General features: G+C 24.4%; 1 protein-coding gene across 1 annotated transcript in view; it reads left to right on the plus strand.

The window, feature by feature from the left end:
* The window catches only part of LOC112598950, a 44,314-nt gene extending 23,173 nt beyond the window's left edge, over positions 1–21,141 (plus strand). The window contains exons 8-10 of the mRNA XM_025345619.1: positions 7,342–7,559; positions 15,995–16,191; positions 20,912–21,141. Coding sequence (XP_025201404.1) covers positions 7,342–7,559; positions 15,995–16,191; positions 20,912–21,076 — 580 coding nt within the window. The 3' untranslated portion in view covers positions 21,077–21,141. The remainder of the gene's footprint in view (positions 1–7,341; positions 7,560–15,994; positions 16,192–20,911) is intronic.
* Positions 21,142–25,611: the final 4,470 nt, after the last annotated feature.

Raw genomic sequence — 25,611 nt, forward strand, 5'->3', positions numbered from 1 at the left:
TGGATTGTGAGTGAATCAAGAAATTTATTGGTTTTATTAAGATTGTTTGTGTTTCTGTGAAAACCTTTTTGAATTTATATTTTTGACCTTTTTTTATTTGATAAAAAGCTGAAAGAGTACGAACCTACTCCAAAACTTTATGATAAGTTTCTTAGTTGAATCTTTTGTATTGTAATTTAAAGATAATAATATTACACTTGAGATTTGTGTAAGACATTTGAAATAATTTTAATGAGTTAAAAAATGAAGATGTAATCTTAAAATTCACGGAAATTTTAGTTAAAAATTAATGTTGTTAAGAATAAATAATCCATGAAATTCGATTTGATGGCATATTTTATATTGCAAAAATATTTTTCTATTCTAACATACTCAGTATTAACAGTATTAAATTGTAGATCTTCAACTTAAGGTATACTAGCTATTTTATTATAATGACAATAATTGACTTCTAAAAAACGTATTGAAATATACACAAATATTTCATTAAAAAAATTCTAGTGGATTCTCTTCTTTAGTGTATATAAGCAATGTATTGATACTAGTTGTACGAGGTCCTAAATTTTTTCTCAAATAATACATAGAGCACATTAACTCTTTTTAGTATTCTCTTAGTTTTATGTTTTTTTCATATATCTATTTCAATTTATTTATTTTTATAAAAATGTCTTGAATATATGAAATATATTAACAAAAAATAAATTTTTAAACACAAAAAGTTTTTAACACAATAAAAAAACTAACATGATCTTTCTTAATTTATTTCCTGCACTTATACTATTAATCTGATTTTTTACATTCTTTTCAATTTGTCCGTTGTCGTATTACTTAGATTTTTGTATTTTCTATACAGTTTTTTTTTCAATTGTTTATCCTGTTTTAAACGTATAATGTATACTATCGCAGAGTAATATTTATATTACATGTTTTTGTTCTTAGATCATATCATTTCAATCCTCAAAGTTGATTTCTTTGTGTATCATATATGATATATGTCAGTTTTTCAATTATTGTCCTTTATATTTTACTTATACTAACTAATTGAGTGTTAAATATATTTCTCAACATTTTTCGAAATTATTTATTTATTTTTATCTAGAGGATTTTCCACGCCAAATAGCAGAAACTCTTATAAAAAATTTAGCTGAGTATGTGATACTCAATCCGAATTAATACTACTAAGTGCTTACTTAAGATGTTTTTAATGTAAGTGAAATTGATAGGATAGTGGACTTCTTAATCGTTTATTTAACAAACAATTTATATTTATCCTACAATCACATATTATTTTAGATTTTGAGCGTTAAATATAGGTATATATTTTTATAAGAAATTTTTATGAACACTTGTTGAAGTAGTAAAAAAATTCGATTTTGTTAATGCAATGTCTCTAGACTGTAGATTACTTGAACAAAGACCATTTTTTTAAATTATACATTTTGTTTGGATGTATTCTGACAATTTTTTAGTGGACTTAATTACAAAATCTGATCAAAGTTGTTTTTTAACCCAACGACAGATTGTTTTTAATATATTTGAAATTGTTAATGTATATTTGCTATGTATAGTGATTAGTGGCCCATAATCTTTTTTATGTTCGTATTTATATAGTGTAGGCAATTTGTTTTCAAATTAAATTTAAAGATTTCCTTTTTCAAATATAAACCCAACAAATAAAAAAGTTAATTTTTATCAGTAAAAAACACATATTTTAATTTAATTAACTGCGTATATAAAATAATAAAATCTCTAATGTGTTTTAATGGAATTATTACCTCTACTAAATATACTTACATACGTAAATTGGGTTAGTAAACATTTTTTATTGTAATACAAGATTAATAGATAAGTATACATCGTCTGATTACCATTCAGATTATTAAAAGTTGAATTAAATATTTTTATAATACACGTCGTGCTTAATCAAAATGTATGGTTATAGTATTCGCTATGTATAAACTAAACTTTATATACAATAAAGCCAATAAATAAAAAAAAAAAGTTAATAATTAACTTATATGCAAACCTTCATACCTTCATGATACGCTATGATACATATATATATATATTTTTTTTTTTATATTTGTCTAAGTCAAACAATTTTTATTGAAACCCGTAGCTTTATGTTGGTATGAAAATAATTAATTGTTTGTATACTTGTAATATGTATAGGTGCTTAGCATACTATACATACTTTGTGTTTAAGTCGAGCACTGAAGTATAATAAAATATACACTCACTCCCATTCCAATATAATACAAAGTGATATTTTAACTGTCGTTTGATGCGAACGCCTATACTGTGAATACATGGCTCTAGTCATGTTTATACTGTAATATGCATAACTAATAAATGGGAAAACTGGTAAAACTACCGAGAATTTTACATCCTCGGACATTATTTACACCCGACGTCTTAACATTAATTTCGAAGTACCTGAGTTGGCCATTGTTAATAATGTTAAATCTGGTGAGCTTATTTTATTGGTAAAAGTCTATGTAAGCATTAAACACAATTTATTTTAGCCAAAAAGTACGTCCATCACCTATAAGGTGTGTGAGCTTGAGTAGTATAATTTAAAACGTTTATTATCGTAAATCAAATGAAAAGCTCTTGCTTTAAAACTATTTTATTATTAAAAGCCCTTCGCGTGGTCCTGTCATTTCATAATAATATATTCACTTGGTATACAATATTATTTTCATTACAATCTTTTCTTTTTAAATTCAATATACAACAACCGGCTTTTACACAGAATCATTTGTATTATTACTCACATATTTGGATATTTCACGATAAACCTTATAATCTTTTCTGTATCGTTCTAATTTTAATATATGTACTGCCGAAGCAAGTACAGTTTACCTAACTATAAAATTAATGTTTGTGATAAGTACATATAATTATGTTATTAATTATAAGTAAATCATTAATGTATTTATTATATTATATTTATATTTTTATATCATGGTTAATATAAAATGTATTCTACATGATATATTGAAAATAATTTATTCGATATATATATATTTATATTGTGTGAAACACAAATTCATATTATTATACAAACTAGAATTTCGGGAGAAAATTACGAGTAGATATTAAATATAACTGGTAAAAATAGTATTTATATATTTACGTATAATTTAAAATAGGTCAGCATAATATTACAGAAATGTAAAAAGAAATCAAATTTACATACTAATATTAAATAACAAAAGTGTTTTAATTCGTTTGAATAGAAGTAGGTACCTAATAATACTTTGGTTTTATGTAGTTGGGTGATACGGGTAAATTAATTTTGAAATTTTTGCTCAAAATTAATCTTTATGATGAGCTTAACAATAATAATTATTTGTACACTATTTAATATGCTCAAATTATGTAGATTATTATAAGCAATAAGCGTGACTCAAGTGAAATGTAAAATTTTATTTGGCACATAATTCATAAATAAATTAAATATAATATAAATTAAAACAAGAGTGTTGTTAAATCTTTATTATACATTTATTTGATTTGTCGCCAAAATAATATTTAGTTAAGTCCCATGGATATCGTCCAGATCATAACAACAGACCATCAGACCATGAAAATACATATTATAATTACTTAGTTCAATGCATGTATACATAGCAAAATTTCACAATATTGTCTTATTTATACACCTCAAGCTTTCAGGATTTGATAATTTCATAACATTATTATTACTATGACTATTATTCTTGTAGTTGTTGTTGTTATTCTTTATTTTTGTCAAGTATAAAACAAATTTTATCTCATTGCCTTCCATTTTGTTTCATTTAATTTATACAATACTCCATGAGGATTTACTTTTTTGAAATACTCAGTCGTCGTTGGTAAATCTTAATGAACACCATATAATTCAACTCTGAAATCAAAAATTTTTTATCTACGTTAAACAACAATTTTACTTTAAATGTATAATCATACTAAGTGTATAGTTTTTTTTTTTAATTTAAATATAAGCTTTAGTTTTAAATATTTTCATTAATTTATATGAAATAACAAAATAACCAGTTTCAACAGCATTAATATTATATAGTATGGGCTTTTTTATGTATACCTACATAAATAAATCGTAGAATTTCGATTTTTGTGTCATAACTTAATACAATAATATATATTTAATATTTATGTACTAAATGATAAACCTGAATACTTGATCAATGTACGATATTCGATTAGGTTAATATTAAATAGCTATAAGATACGTTAACACATTAAATGTATAATTAATACACTTTTAGAAATATATAAAATAAAATCAATCTCTGTAAAAATATTTAAACACCCATTATATTATTTAGTAGATATACATAAAATATATTTTTTACACACATATTTTTACAGTAAAATGCAGTATTTCCACTGTTTCTAAAGAGACGGTAAAACAAAAAAAAACTAAGACACAATTATTCAGTCGTAATAAAACTTAATGACCGATGAAAGTAAACAAGTAAACAATTATTATTAACTTTTTAATTTTTCCCGACTGACCACCTAACAATGACCGATCATCGTTGAGTGCTTGCACTACTGCAGTCCGGCTACACCACTTTGGCTATGTACACAAAATATCAATACATAAATAATTCATAAATTTCTATTCGTCCGTAAAACTTTACTCTATAATGCTATAATATAGAACTAATTATACCATGAAGCATTAATACGGTTTGGCGATTATCAATAATTGTGCACCGCCTTTTTTTTCACGCATCAACATTATTAATTGTAATGGTCTTCTATTACGGCGTTCCTCAATAGTCGATATGTATTTAAGGCTATTGCTTATATCAAAATAACTTAAAATTATATGATGATTGTTTTATTTCATTTATCAATATGACAATATTATAAGCATACGTTTAATTAATACTAATTTTAAAAATGCATTAAATTGATCATATGTGTCATATTGTTACCATGTTTTAACTGTATTCAATTAATTAAAAAAATTAATCGGTATTAGCCCCCTCATGATTGAGTGAATTTTAGCTTTAAGTATAAAAAAAAAATTAAGATTTTTTTACACAACAAATTATTATCATGTATACCTAACCCGGCCTATAATTAAATTGTTCTGATGCTGATGATGTGGCCACTATCGACTTTGGACCAGTATTTAAATTTCCTTGGGTCACGACCGTCATTAAGGTACTGACATGTCTGGGACGTTGCATAATTTATGCGATTTGCCGATTAAATGGATTGATTTTGACACTGCACGTGGGCGTTTATTACATATACTGAAACTTCCTCGTTTATATTATAAAGTACAGTAATACAATGCCACCACGTTACAATATTTATTTTTGCTCTTAAATTTTCACCAAAATCACCGGAGGGAAACGTCTGACCTACAAATGGAGAGAAAACCTTTACCGATTTATGCACACACTCGCCGTTTAGTGGTAGATTCAGGACGAATAAGATTTTCAGACGGTACGTTCGGTCATACACACAAATTTTGATGGTTTAAAAAAAAAAAAAAATAGATTACTCTTGCAGAGTTTGGGCATTAATTATTGACATTAATTTACATAATTGTATTCACTAATATACACATGGATCACTGATATAAAAAACTAACAGTATCTACAGGAACATAGCAGTTTATATTTAAATAATTTTAGTAAATTAATTTCATTATCCCAGTCAATTTGTGTGTTTTTTATCAAAAAAAAATCCATTTTATCACTAAGTTTATGATTAGAAAATCCGAATGTTGTTAAAATAAAATCAAGGCATATAAAATTGAGGTATTTTCAATGAATTACAATGAAAAATTTAAAACAAATAGTATTATACTTTATATATATATTGTCTAAAAACACTAGCATTATAAAAAAGCATTATAACTGTAAAACCTTCATTTTTCTTCAAAAAATAAAATAAAAAAATATGGCAGCCCCAGTGGGACTATAATAACTTACAAGTACCTACTCTTACAAATGTTCAAAAATACAAACACGTATACTGGCATCATATTAATATAACCGTCAAGCAATATAACATATTATAATGATGATATCATCTCGACCTTAAGCGATGGTACATAATATGTTATAATATTTCCACGATTCACAAGTTACATTGTTGCAGGTAAATATTCATCATCAATAGGACTCAGAAGTTTTTATATGTCTTTAAAGGAAACCAAGATAGACACTTATTCTATGCAACGATCAATTTTAAAATGAAAATTTAAAATCCGTAGGTTTACATATTTTGACAATTTTAAGAGAAAAGTGAAATTTATCTTTTTTTTTGTGGGTATCCCGACAAAATATCGCCGGTAAAATATCGTAAAACCAATATATCGTAAAGAAATAATTCCGCCGTAAATTATTATTGCATCTGTTAAATACAAAAACACCAAAAATTAAAAAGAATAAGACAGTCGGTTGAGGTAAACGAGTAAAGAAAATAGTAGATTACCATAATTGAGAGTTTGAAGATCATCTTTAAGGTATTTCATTTGATATATACTTCCATTATTTTTTTTTTTTTTTTTAATACGTATATCAATTTTATTAAATTATACATATTTTTACCAATCCTGTCATAATATATTTACATAACAATATTATATTCTTTGAAATTTGAATTATATAAAATTATTTATAGCTATTATAAAATATCAATCAATAATCAATACTACTTACTTCTAACTAAATTATTGCTATATTTTATACTGGCGATATGTGTGCTGACGATATTTATTTCATGCGATATATTGGTTTCACGATATTTCAGTTGTGATATTTTGATCACGCGATATTTTGTCGGTGATTCTTTTTCATGTATATTTTCTGAACAAAAAAAAAAAAATGTTTTCTATTATTACCTTGTGCGAAGTATTTTATACTCGATTATTTATCGCGGGTATTTTTTTTTCTTAAGAAATGTAGAAAATGTCGAAAAGCAAGTTTTTTCTCAATAATAACTTGACTTGACGTTATTATTATTATTATTATTATTATTATTATTATTAAAGCGTATTATAATTGTTGACCAACCAATTTATTGTATTTTATTAATATTATGATCATTATTTTTAATAATAAAAATATATTATTTTGTAATATACTACTACATTTAACTAATCAATAATAAGTTACTATACTTTTAGTGGATTTATGGTGCCGTGGTAAAACGTTGATGAATAAAATATTACATAATATTATTCCAATTATTCCAACAATATATTATTTATTTATTTATTTTTTTTTATTAACTTTTGGCCGAAATTAGCAATAGCTCATCAAAAGAAAATAGTATAATTTCATAATATTATTTTTATTTGTTATGCAGACGTGACACGCCGATGGACAACTTGACGGTGCACCTAGGCGACTACGATCTGACTACGGAAAATGAAACGGAACACCAGGCTCGGAAAGTGTCTCGCGTGCTGTTCCACTCTCATTTCCATCCGTTCCTGTTGGCCAACGATATAGCGCTACTACAACTCGACCGTCCGGCCGACATGAGCGACACCGTCCGGCCCGTGTGCTTGCCGTTCACTGACGGTAAGTAGTATCAGCATTATAATATAAAAAAAGTGAACATAATACAAACACTTTAAGTATAAAAGCAAAAAAAAAATATATTCGCTGCAGGGTCGTGGTTGTTTAACATCGAATGATCGTCTTATCGTAAAGCACTTGTTGACTGATTTATTTTTATGAATAATTTTAAGCATAATAGCTTTAAAATCTTAGCTGTAATCGGCAAAATAACAACATTTAAAAAAAAAAAAAATGTATTCTAACTTGTTTATTAACATTTAATATTTTTATCGCTATCATTTTTTTTTTTTTCAAGAAGTTTTACTTTTATATTTTATTTCATATTCTTTTGTAAAATATTTTCTGAGAATTTTAATGGTTAAAAATCAAATTTCAAACGATCTATAATTACATTACTTATGAGTACAAATAACTGTATTTAAAACATTAACGTATTCTGGAAAATCATTATAAAATTGGAAATACTTGCTGCCTTGAAAATAAAAATGAAAATTTTAAAAGTGATTACAGTAACTAATTTTTTAAATTAATTATTTTTTTTGAAAAAGTAATTTTGTAATTAAATTACATATATTATGTAAAAATAAATATTTCAAAAACGTTTAAAATATTGAGTGCTATCTGTTTAGATCATATAATCAGTTTAGATAGCATGTGAATTACTTACTTTTCAACAGACACGTCAACGTTTAGGTACAATGTATAAAGTACATCGAACGATTATTAACTAACATTTTGTAACGACATAGTCTATAAATCTAGATTCTAAAATATGAAATCATCATATTATAAGCAATAATTTCTAAAAAGAATGAATAACATTGTCCTATGTAACGAATCAAAAAAAATATAAAAATATAAACATAATATGGTCCTTAAATATTTTTGTTTAATTTAGTTTTTGTGATAAAACGCATTAACATTCAAAATTTATAATACAGAGTATGTACCTACATTATAAAAAGATAGCTGATTCGAATCAGAAGTCATTCTAAAAAAATATTTAATTTTAGGTAGGTATTATTGAACTCGTTGTATTATGACCATCGTAATATTATGCCCCGTAAGACGCATAAATAAATACAATAACACCAAGAACTAAAATGTTTGTAAATGCATTTTATATAATTTATTAAAATTTTTATAAATATATACCAAAAACATTAGACTTCATAATAATAATAATGATAATAAGTAAATTTTGATGTTACAGATAAAACACGATCCATCAGACAATGTTTTCAATAATTAACTGCTAATTCATAATACTTAGGTATAGGTAAAGTGGCAAGCACTTATTAAACATATATTTATATGTAATACTCTTGATTACATCTTCTATGATAAATTATAATATATTGATTACAATTATAATTTATATTGACCTACATAAAGTTTAAATAAGACTTTCAAAATCAAATAGTGCTGCGCGACTATTCAGGAATTCGAGTTGGATTAGAGACTACAAACTTTTTCTTAAAGTCAATTTAATAAAAATTTTAATTGCTTAAGTTAAAATGGAAAAGTAATTTTTAACGTATACTTAATTTAATAAATTTTTGTTTCGTTGAAAAATTTATAAATTTTATATCATAATATTATCTGATAATTTTATATCCTTCTCACCTATAGTCTGTAAAATAGATAGATACCATTAATTATAGAAATAAGCATAAATAAAAATCTGTGTGGAAGATAGAAATGTCAATTAATTCATATTTAATATAATTTATTATACAGATGAGGTTAAGTTTGGAAATACTTTAGTAGAGTTAAGCCTCACTAAATCTCCTCCACATTTTACGGCTATGTACCTTTAAAATATCTATAGTTACAACCCTGCAGCCTATAATTCGTAAAAATAATAAATAATTATATGTATACTATACATCACACAAAGATAGATCCATCAGCTGTATATTTTATATTTTTTGATATACTAGTGTCATCAGATGTTACGCAAATGCCTATAAAACTAAAATAATTTATATATTAGATTTTACGATTTATGTATATTATGTGTGCTTTTATTTAGTTTTTTTATGTGAAAAACATTTTTAATGGTGTTGTTAATGCGCTTTCGCGCGTAGTTAATCCACCGGAAAATACGCGTATAATAATAATAATAATATATTACATCGTGCGCCATATATAAGTTGCACATGGAATTAAAATCGAGATTGTAAACATTTTATTATTGAGTTTCGATACGACTCCAAAATGGATAAATTTTGATACGCACGTACATTATTTTTGTATAAATGTCAGGCGTTCTCCATTTCGTTGTTCATATAACTTCCTGTATCAAAATACCTATGGTCATGCAAAACTAATAATAGTTATACCTGAAATCCTGGTCGAAAAGCCATATTGTACGTTTTAACTCGTTCTTATAGGTTTATAGCTGTGTGTATAAAGTGTGTGTATTTATAATGCATAATGCTTTCTACTTATTTGCTAATAATATAATTTAATACATGCCTGGAACGCTATGCAAAATCCTCAAAAACCTTAAATAATTTTTAGACTAGATCGGATAATTTAATATGCTCTGAGGAAGATGTAAATAATATAATAGTATGTTATAAACATTTTTGAAATACTATATAGTATACACTACACTATGTTAGCGTATATTTTCTGAGGCCGCGTGACGAATATATACAGAATGATGTTTCACCCAACATACTTTCCCGCATTTTTATTTAGTATTAAATTTCTTTAATTTCTAACTTTTGGAATTTACCTTAAAACTATCTATAAAAACATATAAATAATATTTAAATATTTTAAAAGATATTCATATCATTCAAAGAGTGTAGTTTGATAAATAGTTTTAGTGTTTGAAAATTTAGTCATTGAATACTAGCTGGTATCTAACCTACTAAAAAAATTCCAAAAATCTGACTTTGAATAAATTCATCATTAAAGGAAAAATAGAGATGACCATTCTCAGTTAATTATCCTGTAAAAATCACAAAATTTTGTATTGATTAATCACATGCCAATGATCAAGACAATGTATATCCTCGTAAAGATAATTATATGTATATAGATTATAGGTAGTGTCGATATTACTAGTTCTAATCAGCATTGATTTTATACTGAATATATGAAGTCTATTACTCGTACAATCACGTTTAAATAGAGCCAAGTCGTGGTTTTAATTTTTTTTATCGTTTATAACCATAATATTATATATTTTGATCAAAATCGAAAACCAAAAATTTGTCGCATATAATATTATATAATATATTTTACATGTATCTAATGTATTTTCAATTTTTATTTATATTCTGTACACTAAAATGTATATTTTCCCTAGATGCTTGAATATTACATACATATCTCAATATTATTGTTATATTGTATGTAACGTAATAAAATGTCAGTGTTAAAATATTTTTGTTTTTACTCAAAATTTAGTTTATATCCTAAGGTTCTGTACAACTATTGTAACTGGTAATGAATCATAACTAAACCAAAACTATAAATGATGTTTGGAATTCGGGAGTTTTAACTAAATCGTTTTTGCAAATACGAGTAACACTCACACAAAGAAAATAATAATTAATTAGGTTCATTAATTTTAAAAATTGGACAAGATACATTACCAAATACATTAGACACTTTCATTAACGTTTATATAGTTAATCACGTGAATATTTTAAATATTGGTGACTTTGAACATGGGTCTTAAGTGTCATAAGTGTGCCAGATATGCCGTAACATTCCTCGTGGCTCGTGACTTTTTGTACGACTTTAGCTCATTCCGGGACTTTTTTTAATGTTTAAGTTACACTTAGAACAAATGCTAACCCATGACAATGAGATATAAACTAAAATAGGTAACCAGGAAAATAAACCAACCAATAACTACTTACCGTGATATTACTTATTACTGCAGTTCCAAAGAATATATATTTAACCACAGTTGTACAATATTGATGATAAGAATTTTAGATACTAGATATATTATACTTAATAATAAATAGATAGTTATTTTATTAATAATTATCTATTTGTTGAAAAATATAAAAAATTTTAACCATTAACCAATAAGTTTTTATGAAATGATATTTCGTATGAAATTAATCCTTTTTTGTTGAAGAAGGGAGGAGGGAGGATTAGGTTAGGTTTGTTAAGGCTTATTTAAGAGGAAACGACCCAATTCTCTTCACGACACACCCCATACCAAATTCTTGCGTACGCCTATGGTTTTGGTCATTATTGATAATGGCTAATAATTATAGAAATTTGTGGTAATACTTATAATATATATATATATATATATATATATGTTTATTGTGGCTACTAGTTAGGAAAAAGACGGGTTGTAAAATTATATCGTTTGTAAATCATTAATTATGACTCTCAAATCGATCTCGATGATGGAAATCCGTAGATTAGGTTTTCAGTACGTTTACTATGTCACGTCGTCAAGATGCACAGAATAACCTCACACGCATATTATACTAAATAAAATATATATTGAATATTGATATACGTCGACGTATTCGTCGTCAACGTGTGACAAAAATATAACAACTGGCGTGTCTGATCAATACCACGTCTGCTTCTACACAAATAACACATATTATAAGCTCACTATATTTAAGGCATATACAGTCAAGGTAGTACTCATCCAAAATGTTTGTATTATATTACCAGTGATTGGAATAGGAGACGAACTTTTAACACGGACACTGATTATATACAACTTAAGGGATAAGAACCAATCTTCAGTAATCTTTTATAAACAGTTATAATATAATTTTTTTTTTTAAACTTGCATGTCCCTGCATATTAAATATAAGTAAACAATAACTATTATGTATTTAAAAAAAAATTGTAGTTAAATAAAATGCGTATTTTAGAAAATATGTATTTATTTGCTCTAGGTACATACGTTTTATTTTTTAAATTGTGATTTTCAATATATATCATTTATATATTAGACTGGTAGATATCAATTATTCTTGTTTTTAATCGTAAAATATTAATATTGCAGGTACGTTTAATTCATTAATTTCATATTTTTACTATAATCTCAGTATTTCAAAGTTCCATTAAATATTATGCTCTATTACTATCTGGCTAACAGGGAAAAAATCTTATGTTATACTTCTCTTAGAAAAATCGAATTTTTCGTTTATTTCGTACTGATCATAAAAAATAAAATATTTTATTATTTTATTATAAAAATAAAATAACTATACAAAGAAATGCAAAGATGGATTTTTCAATTCAAAACAATCACTATTTGTGTCCATTTTATATTTTAGGAAAAATAAAATAAACATATTTATTTTTATATCATTTAAATATTTAAATGTCATAAATATTGAAAAAATTGAAAAACTATTGTAATAAAAAAAACTTTATTATAACACACGCCTTTTAGATTCTGAGTGATAACTGTATTAAGATTTTACAATGATGTGTATTTTTTTTGTTTTTGTCAATATTGTTTGGAACACTAAAAATAATTTGATTTTCAACTCCAAGGGTGGTTTCTGATAACAAATTTGATCTAGTTAGTACTTTAGATAGTCAGAGTAAAAGTTATTTTCGAGTTACACAAAAGATAAATTTAAGTATAAAAATAAATTTCGTCTTTTTTAATGTTAATAAAAATATTTTCATTTGGTAAAATAGCTTAAAAATGTAATATAAGGTTCCTAAGGGTTAAAACGAATTAAAAAATATTAAAGATACTTAAACATTTTTTTTTTATATATAAATATATACAAGCATAAGAAAAAAAATTTGACAATATTTGTCAAAATCATGAAAATATCAAATTATTTTGGAGTTAAAAATTTATTAACTATTTCATTTTCATATCTAAGGCTTGAAAATAATAATAATAGACTGTTTCTCATAAGTATTTCTTAATTAACCTGAAAAATTCAAGAAAATTCACATTTTTTTTTTTATAGTACCTAATATAATTTTGAATTTGGACAAAATTACATATTTCAATAAAATAATTAAAGATTTTAGTTATATTATTGTAACCCAAAAATATTATTCCTAGAATTTTGAATTTTTTGTTAATCCCTACTATTATATTTATTACTATACGCAATGAACTTTTCAAAATATGTAGATTAATTTATAGATAATTCCTATTTATATTATAAATTATTATTTTACGGTAAACTGATATTACATCATAAATTAATAACATTAATTTAATATTGTATAAATTTACTTAATAATAATCAAATAATTATAATATTTATAAATCTAGTATTTTCGGCCAAAATTAAATCAACTCATGGTTGTAATAATAGTAAAATAAAACATTTTATTAGCAATATCAAAAAAAGGTAGTCGAGTGGGTACCGCTCTATTCTACAATAAGTGTCGAGTGGATTACTATTATGGATGTGTTAAAATTCAATTTTATGATATTATATTATCATTGTAACGAAAAACGATTTAAGCGGAGACGTCCTGTCAGCTTTTATCACTAAGTTTATTTCATACGTATTTTTATATAGCTATTAAAGTATTTTTTTTCGAAAATATTTTATTTATTTTATTATAAGTATTTAATAATCATAATTATATGTATTTATATGTATAGAATTTTAAATTGATTTATATAACTTAAAATATAATATATTTTTTCTGTGAATACCATACAATAATAAAAATAGATAATAATATCTTAAAATAAATCAAAAATGTCATTTCGGATAGTAAAATTCATAATACTATGATATACATTATAAATAATTTTAATAATTTTCACAAATACTGTTATAAATTATAATAAAACAATTTACATCGTTATTTATCGTTATTTCGCCTAAATTTAAACTAAAATATTTATAAAAAATAATAACCGTTAAATAGTTATTAGATTTTATGATTTCAGTATGAACTATTTACAAAGAATCTTGTTTTAAATTTTCAAAACTTAAATAGCAAAAGAAAAGTTTTCATAAATTTCTATCAACAAACTAACTAGCGATTTTCGTCTAACTTCAAACGCATAAAAAAAATGTTGCCTATATATTTTTTAAGCAGATAAAAAAATAACTTTTATGGATCTCGTATTAAATTTTCAAAAATTTTAACATAAAGAATAATTTTTTATTGACATTTATAGAAAACAAAATTAAAATTTCTTATGCCTCTTAATAATTCAAAAGGAATTAAAAATGGTTGAAAATGTTATCGTATGATGAAAATAATGATTCAAACATTTAGTGAAGATTTTAATTCATTGAAAAAGTTCATTGTAATTTTATATTATTTTTTCAAACTTAGGTTGGAAAACGTAAATAAAACCTGACATTTCAGTTTTAAATCCGAAGTTTGAAAACCAAACTTCCTATGAATTTCTAACAAAAAAATAATTTATTAATATTCACGACTTAAATGAATTTTTTTGAAATTCTAACTATAAACGCATAGTAAAAAATACTATGGATTTTCGCTATTTTTCAATTGAGAAATTATCAACTTTAAGAGAGCTTTATTTCAATTTTTCAAGCATTTCTACCCAGCAAGTAATTTTTAATCAACACTTGCCTAGAAATAGCTTAAATATTGTAGCGATTTATTGTAAATATAAAATGATAACATAAACATCTGGTGAACATTTCGACTATCTAAAGTTATTTGTTTTTGAATTACATAAAAAAACAAAATAGATGTTTTCAATAATTAAAAATTCGTTTTTGTTTGTTTTTTCTGATAATAAAAACAAGTACTGGAAATTTTTAAGTTTGATCTCTTTAAAATACAAACTAAAACCTATTTTGAATCCAAAATCACCCAGTTTCATTAAAATTGAAGCATCTTATCGACAACTTATCGTGTACAAATCATTAGTAAAATCTATACATTTATTTCTTTACTCAAAATCTAAAAACATATTATTAAATATAAAACTTAGTGATTTAGATTGACTAAAAAACGATTCGTTCAATTTTTTTTTTTTTTTATGTACAATAATAAAATATTGAATTTTTGTTAAATAAAATTTTTTTGATCAAACATTATACTTTTGGAGTCTTGCAGAAATTAACTTTCTTTTAATTCAATAAAAGCCAACCGATTAGACGCAAAAAAAGTAATTGTAATGATGGAGGGGTTAAATCCTCCTCACCGACCTTCACCCCTTGCACACTTTTCTGGAGTCAATAATGAATGTTCCGTGTTGAATGAGTCGCCCTATACAGTATTATAAAGTACTATGTCATAAAAACGTAGATAACATACAACAGTATAATGCTCTACGTTTTTATTTTTTATCATCGTTTTAATAAATGCGAACTGCAGTTCGATATGTACACAATAAAATAATATTGTACAATACACAAATACGGCTAAACATCAGCTGCAGAAGTATCTTCTGCATAATATTTTATAAAACTTTTTCTATATTTCATGTTATATGCATTCAAATACACCAGGCGACTCGTATGTGGGCCAAAAAGGTACGGTCGTAGGATGGGGGATCACTGAGTTCCCAGCGGGCGACCCTAGCCCCACATTGCAGAAACTCTCTGTGGAAGTCCTGTCAAACTTCCAGTGTTCCCGCGTCATTGACGATCATGTAGATCTGGGCATGCTGTGCGCCGCTGCGCCATCGTTGCAGGGAACGTGTTTCGTAAGTTAACGATATTTACGACGTAATAATAATAATAATAATAATAATAATATAACGTCATGACACGCGATAATGATGACATATCACATCGTTTAATAATGTTCTAACATTATTATGTCATGTGCACTGCAGCGTATACGACCACTAGATTGCTGCTGGCACATATAATAATAGTATTATGATAACTTAATTTTAATATTCAGAGTAGTGTACATTTGGATATTTTTATTAATCAGTTTAAAAAAGTAGCTTTAGATAAATTATATATTTTAATCCGAACATAATGTGATTCTGTTTGTAAAATTTTACAACACATGTTTAATGTTTATTACATACTCGATAATTCATTCAGTATACTCACCACCATTTGTTTCTCTAACGATGAATTTATTCAAATTCTAGTTCTGGAAGTTTCAAATACACTTCAAGACATTCATAAATTCTTGAGATTCTTTGAACTACTTAAGAAGTGTCCTGTGATAATATAAACTTCTATTTTTTTTTAAATGATAACCACTATTTTTACTGTAAATTATTTGGTAAATCATTTTTTGATATACAAGCAGCGTATCAACTATTAAGATATTTAAACTAAGAATAATAGCTCTTAAAAATAATTTTACAAAAATATAAATTAGATTTTATATTAATCTAGTATTTGTTATATGCTTGACAATTTTTTTAATGTATAAATGTTGATACAATAATATTAATGATTATAATTTTCAAATCATTTTAGCCCCGTATATTCCAAACCCATTATTATGGAGATATTATCATCAGTGTACAATATGAAATAACTTAAAAACTATTCGTTTTAATTTTGATTAAAATAAGTTAATTTTCAGAAAAATTATCCACTAAATAATTTTTAATAGAAAAAGGGTTTTCATTCATATTAAATAGAAGTTTGTTCGTATTCATAGGAATCTCCTTCATTAGTATAAAATTATCTCAAGAATTTAAGAATATTATCTTTAAGTATATTAAAAAATTCCAAAATTCAGATTTTGTTTAACTGCATTATTGAAGAAAAAAGAGTGAACAATGAACATACTTGATGAATCACCAAATATGTAATATATACGTATGTATATATTACCCATGCATATTTTAAATTTTCAACGTTTTTCAAAAATAAAATGCATACCTTTATTACCAAAATTTAACTTTAAAAAATATATACATGAGTAAAACTCAACAGTTTATTAATCGAATATAAATATATTATAAGAATTTAAATATTTTTACTTTAATTTTCTGATAGGAATTTTGTGTAATCGACGTATACGCTCGTGTTGACAGAAATATCTACCCCAATAAGCTCGTATACCTGTAGGTGAAAGTTTAGATTATCTGATTAGATTTTAATTTTAATTTGCAATCAATCTTTTTTCAACATAATATTTTAACGATCAGGATAATCACATGGGTGTATAAACGTTTTTAATTTATATTATATTAAAATTCCTGGTCCGAGTAATAGTCATCATATACCTCGATACTGCTTTCACAATATGATACACTAAATAATTTTAAATAGAATCATCACTGCTGAATGCTTACGATATATTATATTTTTGTTCGATAAAACAATATTAAATACCCGCAAACGATTTGTACGCCTATTGTTTTATGCATATTATTATTATGACATTTGTTTATAATATTTTCGTTTCCGATCTGGCCAAGCACAATTTCCCATTAAAATCTCTAATTTTTATAATTTATTGCGTGATGTTTATTGTGTTTGATGTACACACATGTCCACATCTATTAACATAACGATGTTTTTATTCAAATTGTATTTACGAATTACAGCATAATATGTAAGCGTATAGGTCGTTTATATATGAATACCCCTGTATTATATATGCAATAAACAGAGTGATTTTTGCCGTTTTCACAGCAATTTCACAGCTTTTTGACGGCTTAAAAGCATTATTATTATTATTATTATTATTTATTTTTTAATAAATCGTAAGAATAAAATAAAAATCAGAATTAAACGATATGCGATCGAGAATTTAAATTATTTAAAAAACACAGTGAGATGACCTCTACATGTAACACTATATATAATTACGAATTATATTCTTCACAATTAAAACTTTTATACAACTGATTAAACTGTAACGATATACTGACATTTTTATTGCATATAATTTAGATAAATTCCAATGTGTAACATCACCATTATAACATCGCCTAACCAACGCTATTGTTTACTCAGTGATTTTTTACCAAACCATAATGTATCGTTCAATTTATAATAATTATTTACAAATAATTTTAATTTATAAGTATACAGTATAATGTATAATAATAATACTATTATAAAGTATTTTTATCTATTTTTAAAGTTTATTTAAATAAAACATAATATACAATATAATTTTATACCAGTTTATTACCTTAAAAAAAAAATCAAACTATTTTATACATATCATATTACTCCAATTAAATGTCTACAATACTAAATTAACGGAAATCTTAAGAACTTAAAAAAATTATATTGATACTTAAATAATATGTTATATTGCTCGTTTATATTTTTTTAACCAAAAAGAATTTATGTTAGCAACTTTTCAATTTTCATAAAAACTGTTTTATATTACACCCTTAAATTAAAAGTAGTAGCTTTTTATAGTAAAATACAATACAATAATGAAAAAAGCAAAAAAAACTTAAAAAAGAAACCACTTTGAAACACTTTAATATTAACTTATAAAGTACATAAAAAGTATATATATATTAAATAGTTTATTACATCAATTTTGATTTACCTTCATAATTTCAATGATTTTTATTTTTTGTACAAATATCGACTTTACTCTAAAAATGTATAACTTTGTAGGATACAGTTTATCATAAGTTAAAATAATAAAAAAATATTTTTGTTTTCATGGTACATGAATATGGTTATAACTTATAACATTTTAAATATATATAAATATGTATACAAGGTATTAAATTATCAAACTATAATAATTTAATAATAACTCAGTTTAATTCCAACTTTTAATCTATATTATTTATTATACTTCGTTAGTAGATATCTAATTAATTAAATTTAATAATAATGCATCATTTTCATTTGATACGTTTCATTTAACAAACATTTATACGTGTTAGATTCGATTCATAACTAAAATAAATTATACGAGTTTTTCACACAAGGTATGTAGGGTTTAATAAAATAAAATACATTATAAAACGATTAGCATATTCTAGAAGAGTAAAAAACAAAATGTTTACATTTTAAATATGGGTACGAGAAATGTTTTTATTTCACACCCCATGCGTTTATTACATGCTTATTGATTAAGCTTGAATTTTCATTTCAAATTTTATTTGTAATACTATTGTTGTTAATCCAAATATAAACCATTCAAACCACGATTTTTAAACAAAACAATATTTTTTTCCACCTCTTTGTTTTAATTTTTTAATTAACATAATATTCTTCAATATTTCAATATTTTTTTTTTAACTCTTTTTATAAATACACATGTTTATAATATATAACATAAACATATTTTATTTGTACATTTTTAATGTATTATTTATGTTTAAAAATTACCATTTTAGTACCTAACTAATGTAAAATGTAATTCATTTCTTTTTTTCAAGATTTTTTGTAAAGTAGGTACATTAATGTAATTTGTATTAATTTATGTATAATTCTTACTTATAAAGTAACGTTTGAAATTAAATTACTTTTATAATTTATTCAATTTAAGCAAATTTGTTATTTCATTTTTTTTTTTTTTTTTTTAATATTCGTTTTAGAATTCTGCAGATAACTTATATTTAATATTAAGACCCTCCCCCCCCCACAAAAAAATTGAAAATACGCCACTGAGTATGAATTAATTTAACTATTATTTATTTTACTTTATGTTGTACTTTTTACTTATACGTAAATACTAATTTTATAAATTACATGTTACATAAACTTATACTAGTTATATTTACTCAAAACAATTGTAATATTTTACAAAAAAAAAATAAATATTGTTCAATATCTATCATGATATTTTATTATATCAATTTTTTTTTCAAATGTATTCTCTCTCTGAACGAAAAATCTACAACAAAATATTGTAGATATCTCTTTGAATATCTTGAAAAACTTGAGTAACATATTTTTATTCTTAACATGTTTTTTTTTTTTTTTTGACTATGCATAATAAGTCTTCTGGAGTTCTAAATTCAGTACCTATATCATAAGTATCTTATAACCATACATAAAATATTATAATGTTGACTTACGTAGACTCTTGTTTCTGATCTAGTACGAGTTCATATTAGGCGGTTCTAGTCTTTCTAACCGGAGTTGAGCGTCGTTTCAGAACTACATCAATGCGCTTTATTTCAGATCACATGATCTAAACTTTTTTTGTACACATACCTATATAATAATTCACCCATAATTATAAACAAATAATTTAAATGGAAATGAACGACAGATTTTATGTAGATTTTTTTAAATTTCTTCACAGAACCTGAAATTAAATAAAAAGATGGCGCCAAATTTTAATTAAAAAAGAATCGATTTTTTGTTACGTTTTCGCGACGCATCAAAGACAAGATATCCGTGTCACTTTATGATACCTGAAAGTCATAAGTTATAACCTAGTTACGGGTCATTAAATTTAGTTATTACATATACGCTGCAGTTATCATAATAATTTTGTCGCGCGTGTGTTTACTGTAGGGTGACAGCGGTGGCCCGCTGACAGTGGAACGGGATACCGGAAGAAACGTTTTGATCGGCTTGGTGAGTTATGGCGTAACGGGCTGCGCAATCAAACCCGCTTTTCCCGATCTGTACACCAGAATATCTGAGTACACCAAATGGATTGACGTCAGCACCTCGTAGTAACATCAACAATAATAATGATAATATTAATAATGATGGTTAAAACAATTGTAATAGTATGACCATTGAGCACACAATTTTATATACATTAAAATATTATTTTAATGATAAAACGCCTGTTTGATAGACGATAACATAACAATATTATCATGATGGACGTCGACACAGACTAAAAAAACACTATAGTCGTCATCTTACCAATATATTATTATTTTGTTTATAATATCATTATAATGATTTACAAAAACCTAACATACTAAACACAATACGTGGACTATATACTAGTCGTAATTAGCCGTTCTTTGCCGTATATGCGTTGTATGATTTATTATTTCTGCCCAGACTTGCACATGTGTCATCGCAATCTCGACGACAGAAATAATATGTTTATTAGCATAATTATTGTAATGATTTTTTATTCCGATTTCAAAAACAGACTTCGAAAGTATCGCATTATGCTTACATTTAAATTATTAAAACAACAGACAAGTTTTTAATGACCAATGAGGAATACCTCATCATAAGTTTCAGTGTACCTACAATCTGCGGTGTTAATCAAATAGTAACGATAGAATGCTATTAATTCATCAGCAACCACAAAAAATATAACATTCCATCTGACACGAACAAACCATTAGGCTCCAATATAGTTAACAATGATAAAATCTCAAATATGATCGCTTTCCCTAAGAAAAACTAACCTTTATAATAACCTTTAACCATACTATAAATAAGTAACAATATAGTACCTATTGTATATTTTTAACTTTTAACACATTTTTTCAATCAAAATTTAACCTACCTTATACGTTTAATAATATTCAAAATCTAAAATTTAAATAGCATTTATTATATTATAATTAAAAAACTTTTTCACAGTTGTTTATCTTAAAAATAATAACCTTTTTCGTATATACTATTTTAAGTTAATTTGTACAAAAAAATATAAATAATTCATATCATAATATTCTATGCATACATAAGTATAAAACTGTATTGATAATATTTATTTTAAAGATTGTATTTTTAACAATATTTTACGCATTTATATTATATTCGAAAATTCTACCTACACCTAGATACAGTTTCATGATGAAATTTTGCTGTGCACGTGTACTGTGTGAACATATTAACTGTAAAGTTTGACAGCTTGCAATATTTTTCGGAGTTGTTAATCTATAAACATCATTATTTTGAAGCTTAACAAAACAACATTGTATCGAACATATTATTCCCTGTACATGTATTATTATGGGTATTGTAAGCTTTAAGAGTGAAATCAATACATTTTCATGTTAATTCTTTATTTACTGTTCAATTAATTGTTGAGTTGGTACTCATTTGATTAATTTAATCATTTTAGATTTAAATTGTAAATTTTAAAATGTACTTATAATCTTCTTTAATCGAATCGTTTTTATTTTGTTTGATATTTATATTCAAAAATTCATAAATAAAACAATTGAGGCTACTATTATATAAGTTAATTCTTTGTACTTACGATAAAAATAATACAATAATATTAGTTTTAAATGTTTTAATCATATAATATGTATATCGTAATAACTGATTGTATAATACCTATTAGTCTTAAAATCATTCCTATTATAATGATTAAACATTGTGTATCATTAATCATATGTTCACAAAATTAATATTAACTAATAGTGAAAATGTAGAGACTGTGTTTGGTTTCAAAGTATTTTAAAATTATATTTAGGTTAGAGTCTGTATATATAAAAACGACGTTCAACAATTACAATAATTTTTCTCGGGGTTTACTTCATTACTTATGTTTAAATAGTTAGATTTTTCATAAAAATCTAAAATTATAGTTATTGAATAGTTGCTACAAATGTCTTAAAAATAAAATCATTTATTCAACATTTTTTGATTCAAAATTAAGTGAATTTATTATTTACGGAAAATTATAATCACTAAACCTTTAATAGTGTATGGTATTTTATACTTGGAATTAACTAATTATTGTTTTATATTTTGATTTGAACTAATTTAAATATTTTTTTGTATTTTAAGTATAATTTTGAGAGAAAAAACTGTCGTATATAAAATATTCGTCTTGACCTTTTATACACGAACAATAAACAAACGAGAAGATTAAATAATATATTGCATAATTCAAACACGTTGGAATTATGAATTTAAATAAAGAGGCATCTTGTACATAGTGGTGGGGTTTGTGATGTTATATGTAAATTGTTTTGTTTACAACAGATGAAAATACATTATTAGAGAAAATGTGTTCGACCCCATATGTTATATTAGCAAGTGCGTATTTTCTCTCTAAATACGCATCTCGTTTTATTGTCCATCCACGCACAATGTTCCAATTCTCTATCCGAATCTAACTGCTTCTATTCTCTTTATTTGTTTGTTATAGAAAATTAATTTATTCCAGTGTACAGCATTTTACACTATATGCTTTTAGATAAAACGTATAAGATAATATAACAATATACAAGAACCTATATGTGTTTTTGTTTTTTAAATAGATTCGAGACTTCACACCTATTTCTTCTTTGTTCATTAATCGATTTATCCTGTTCTACACTATTCCATTCGCGAACCTAACCACTTTTAATCTCGGAAATACTTTTGAATTCCGAAATACCTTGTTTCCAATTTTGGTGTTCTTGAATCCCGATAAGTACATTATTGCCGAATATTTTTTTGAAACGATGGAAGCACTTAATTTCTTAAATAACTTTTTACTTAAAGGCGAAGTTAATAGCAAAAGTAAATAAAAAAATACAATTATAATAGTTTTCGTTAAAACAAAAAAAAAATTTACATTATAAGTGCCATGTATAAAAAGTAATTTTTCGTGAATTTTCCTATAGATTTTAAACTTAACGAACACTTTATATTAAAAAAATCTAGCTATAGTATGTAATTTACTGTTGATTTTCTTAGCAACGTCCAATATGAGATTTCAGCAATTTTAACTTAACAAGTACAACATTCATACACAAAAATTATAGTGTCTCCGTATCCGAGGAAGTTCACTGAAATATTTCGTTAAAATATAATGTTCGCCATCTAATATGTTCCAAATAACTTTACAGCTGTGATTTATAACCTATTATACGTTGCTGTGAATGGGAGACAGAGAACTTTGATTTTCATCTTCGTTGTAGTTCATATTATTACACTACCGGTCAAATCATCGTTATTATAGCTTATTTACTTCTTCGAGTTTTTTTTTTTTTTTTCTTAAATCATTATGTATTACATTATTTACAAGCACATGTTGATAATACGAGTATACGTATTTTTGTTATGCAATCTATACATCTATATAGACAATTTTATTTTATTATAAGTTTAATTAGATTTATTTTAACAAGTGATAATTTGCTAGGATATAAATGTATAATGTAAATTCACTCAAGCGAGAGAATTGATGTTTAATAATATATTTTCATATTAATTTGTTTAAAATAATTTTACAATAACTATAATACATTTTAAATTGTAATTTTTATGTCTTAATTTCTGCAATTAAGTAAGTAATAAGCATTTTTAAATGTAAAGCCGTGGATTTAATTAGGTAAAATTAGATAATAATTAAGATATATTTTTTTTTTTAGTAAATAATCAAAAAATTCTTTTAAAAGCTTTTATAAGTATAACATTAGAACTATAAATTGTTCACTATCCTTAAACTTTTCACTGTCTTAGCTGTTGAAAATTTTATAATTGTTTAACGCGACGATTTAATTTAAATATTTTAAGAAAATACATTTTATTTTTGCGATGCCTTTTATAGTAAATTTAAAAAATTACCATTTAATTAAACTCTCTTATGCAATTTTTTTTTTTCATTTATATTATTTAAATTAACATTTAAATAAATAGAAATTTAAACTTTTGTATATTTATATGACTACATTGAGTAAAAACTAAAAAGTATTTATAATTATTTTATATGAGTAATTTTTATTTTTTCTAATTGATTAAATTAACCTTTAAAAAATATTAAAAGATCTATTTAAAATTACCAATTTACAATTTTAGAAACTAAATACTGATTTTTAGTTTCTCATAAAAAATAAATAAATAATATTAGGTTAAACATCAGAATAATAGTTAACAGTCATTTGTGTGATAATATTGATTTATTACTAATTAGTTATCAGATTTATTACGTTGTAGTAAATACCACTTTTAATAAATAGGTAAGTATCTACTCATAATATATAACGTCGATTAAAGATACATATACCTACTTAAATAACATACACGAAAGTTACTAAAAAAAAATATATCAACTACATTTACTTAAGTTTGTTATAGGTATTTACTATTCATAGTATGGGTAGTGGGTACACCATAAAATATAGTATATTATATACTACTGTATTATACTATACCTATGTAGGTATTATATTATTTAATGTATTTATGTAAAACACTATAATATCAAGTCAGAGGCATACAACAGTAAACTTTTTTGGTAACCTTCCATATTTTTTTTAATAAATACTGAGAAGAATGATTTATATTAGGAACCT

The sequence above is a fragment of the Melanaphis sacchari genome, unplaced genomic scaffold (genome assembly GCF_002803265.2).
Source record: "Melanaphis sacchari strain LSU unplaced genomic scaffold, SCAv2.0 Contig4_pilon_pilon, whole genome shotgun sequence".
In the NCBI taxonomy this organism is placed as follows: domain Eukaryota; kingdom Metazoa; phylum Arthropoda; class Insecta; order Hemiptera; family Aphididae; genus Melanaphis; species Melanaphis sacchari.